Below are 2,502 nucleotides of genomic sequence, written 5' to 3'. Positions count from 1 at the left end.
TAGATAGGGTGAGGAATGCGAGAAGCATTTGGATTCAGAGATTAGGAACTCATTGTGACTTTGAGGGAGTTGTTTCAGTAAATTGACAGAACTACTTTGGGATCTGTAATAGGAACTAAAGTAGGGATTAATGAAAAAAAAATATGTGGGTAGAATATGAGGCCCAGCTTGGGTCAGGATGAATTAGTAAATAATACAGCCAGTCTGTGTGGTGTGAATTTTCTCAGCAATGGTTGGGAGCAAGGGAGTAGGAACAAAGAAAATAAAAGATGGTGAAGGGTTTTGTTTATGAATCTTCCACACTTTCTTCCTATAGACATTATTTGATGAAGGCTGGCATCAGATTCGTCTCTTAGTGACGGAGCAAGGTGTCACTCTGTATATCGATGATCAACAAATTGAAAGCAAGCCCCTACATCCAGTTCTAGGGATTTTCATCAGCGGGCAAACCCAAATTGGAAAATATTCCGGGAAAGAAGAAACTGTTCAGGTAGATTAAATAATGTTTTGGTTTTTGCATTGTATAAATGAAACTTTTACTTTCCTTTGTAATAGTATTTACCACATTTAAGTTAATTATGGATTCCCTTAAAAACTAAATCAAAATGTACTCACTTCATTAGTGAAATTACATGTGGGTGTGCATATGTATGAAAATGCAAAATTGGACTTTATTTTATAAGAATACTTATAAAAATATTCACCTGGGTTCAGAGTAGAATTGCACATTTCTAGGAAACATTAATTTCATGTTTCCCAGGAGAAACATAGTTTAAACAATGAATTTGGAAAAGAATATGGTTGGAGTTATAAGTGGGGTCTATAAAAAATCTCTTTGCAGCTGTGAGGGTAAAATTAGATTCATACATATCAAAGACCTTCACCAACAAAATCATTAATTAAAAACTGATTGTGGTATGTTAAGCTCATACCTAAAAAGGTTTTGTTTTGACTTTTTTGATATCTCTATATGCCGGGATACCTGTGTTTAGGTTGAGAAGTGTGTATATAAAAGCTATTTTTAGAAAAAATCTTTTATTTGAAAAGCTATGTTTCTCCCGCTATAAATCCTCTATTTCAGAAGCAGTGTTTCTATTAAGGGCAGACTCTGGCACATTCAAGTGTGTGCTTACACACGTCACTATGTATCAATGCTGTATGTCAAATTCTAGTAAATATTTAAACAGTAACAGGTGCTGGGCTTACTCATCACAAAACACTCCATGCCAGAAACGAAATCTCAGAAACCAACGATGGTTTCTTGAGCCTGCTCTATACAATTAGAAATGTAGAGATTTAGGATAAGCACAAACCTGGGAAAGCTTTTAAGTGTCCTAGGAAATGCTCTCTAGACTAGCTCTTAATACAGGGATACTGAAAAGCTTCCCTGGGTTTCAAAGGAAATCAGAAATTTGCTCTTGGTTCTAGAGAATTTTTCCTTAGGAGCTACGTGCATCACATCTTTGTCATATATGTTAGATATGCAAATTGTGTTTTAGCTAAATGCTCTGATCCATGCCTTACACACTTATCAACTGTAGTGGCTGTTTCTTTTATAAAACAATTAACTTGTGCTTCGACTTCAACTCTATTGGGTTTATGTTCCTAGTTTGATGTCCAAAAGTTGCGAATCTACTGTGACCCAGAACAGAACAACCGGGAGACGGCTTGTGAGATTCCTGGATTTGTAAGTAGGATGGATTATTTTTTTTTCCCAAGTGTTGCTTTAGTACTTTCAAATCAATAAATAAAAAGCAGATAATGTGTGAGTCTTAATTTAACATATAGAGTTAATTTTGTTTTTTATTTCTGATGGAAATAAAGTTACATGGAGCAAAACAGGTTTTCAGGTTCATGATTGAAACAAAATTTTAATGTGTCACTGCGCAAGTGTGAACGAAAGACTACAAAGAAATGTTTTTTTCTCACTGTTACATGGAGCAAAACAGGTTTTCAGGTTCATGATTGAAACAAAATTTTAATGTGTCACTGTGCAAGTGTGAACGAAAGACTACAAAGAAATGTTTTTTTCTCACATCATCTCTGTTTGTGACTGTTCTCATGCTCAGGTGAAGCAGGACTGGACCTGCTCCAGAAAAATGTGGGAGATTTGTGCAAATACAGTGTGTGAAATACATTTCTATACTTAATTAAATCTGTGGACAGAACATCTCAAACAGCACAGTTCTGAAGAGTAGGAAATAATTAATTTTCCTGTTCACCAGAACTTTTTCTCAAACCGTAATGAATAGATAAATTTTCTTTTTGCTGTTGTTACCCAAGTATGATTTTCTTATAGTTCTAGGATATAAGCAGCATTGCTATTTATTTAACTCCATTCATTAGTGTGTTAGGAGGAAAAAGATTATAAACTAAAATGTTACAGCATCTGATTGTGTGTGTGTGTGTGTGTGTGTGTGTGTGTGTGTGTGTGTGTGTGTGTGATAAATCCCGCTTTTCCCTGGGCAAAAAATGTGTAATGTTGCTGGTGGAGATATAGTA

At 35.1% G+C, this 2,502-nt stretch overlaps 1 protein-coding gene across 1 annotated transcript in view; it reads left to right on the top strand.

Moving 5' to 3' along the window:
* The window catches only part of COL21A1 (collagen, type XXI, alpha 1), a 110,056-nt gene that overhangs the window by 15,682 nt on the left and 91,872 nt on the right, over positions 1-2,502 (top strand). The window contains exons 5-6 of the mRNA XM_008575266.1: positions 317-490; positions 1,610-1,687. Of these exons, the coding sequence (XP_008573488.1) occupies positions 317-490; positions 1,610-1,687 (252 nt within the window). The remainder of the gene's footprint in view (positions 1-316; positions 491-1,609; positions 1,688-2,502) is intronic.

Source organism: Galeopterus variegatus, unplaced genomic scaffold (genome assembly GCF_000696425.1).
Source record: "Galeopterus variegatus unplaced genomic scaffold, G_variegatus-3.0.2 Scaffold1164, whole genome shotgun sequence".
Classification (NCBI taxonomy): Eukaryota; Metazoa; Chordata; class Mammalia; order Dermoptera; family Cynocephalidae; genus Galeopterus; species Galeopterus variegatus.
The sequence above is the reverse complement of the archived record's forward strand: the minus strand, read 5'-3'. Positions and strand labels throughout refer to the sequence as shown.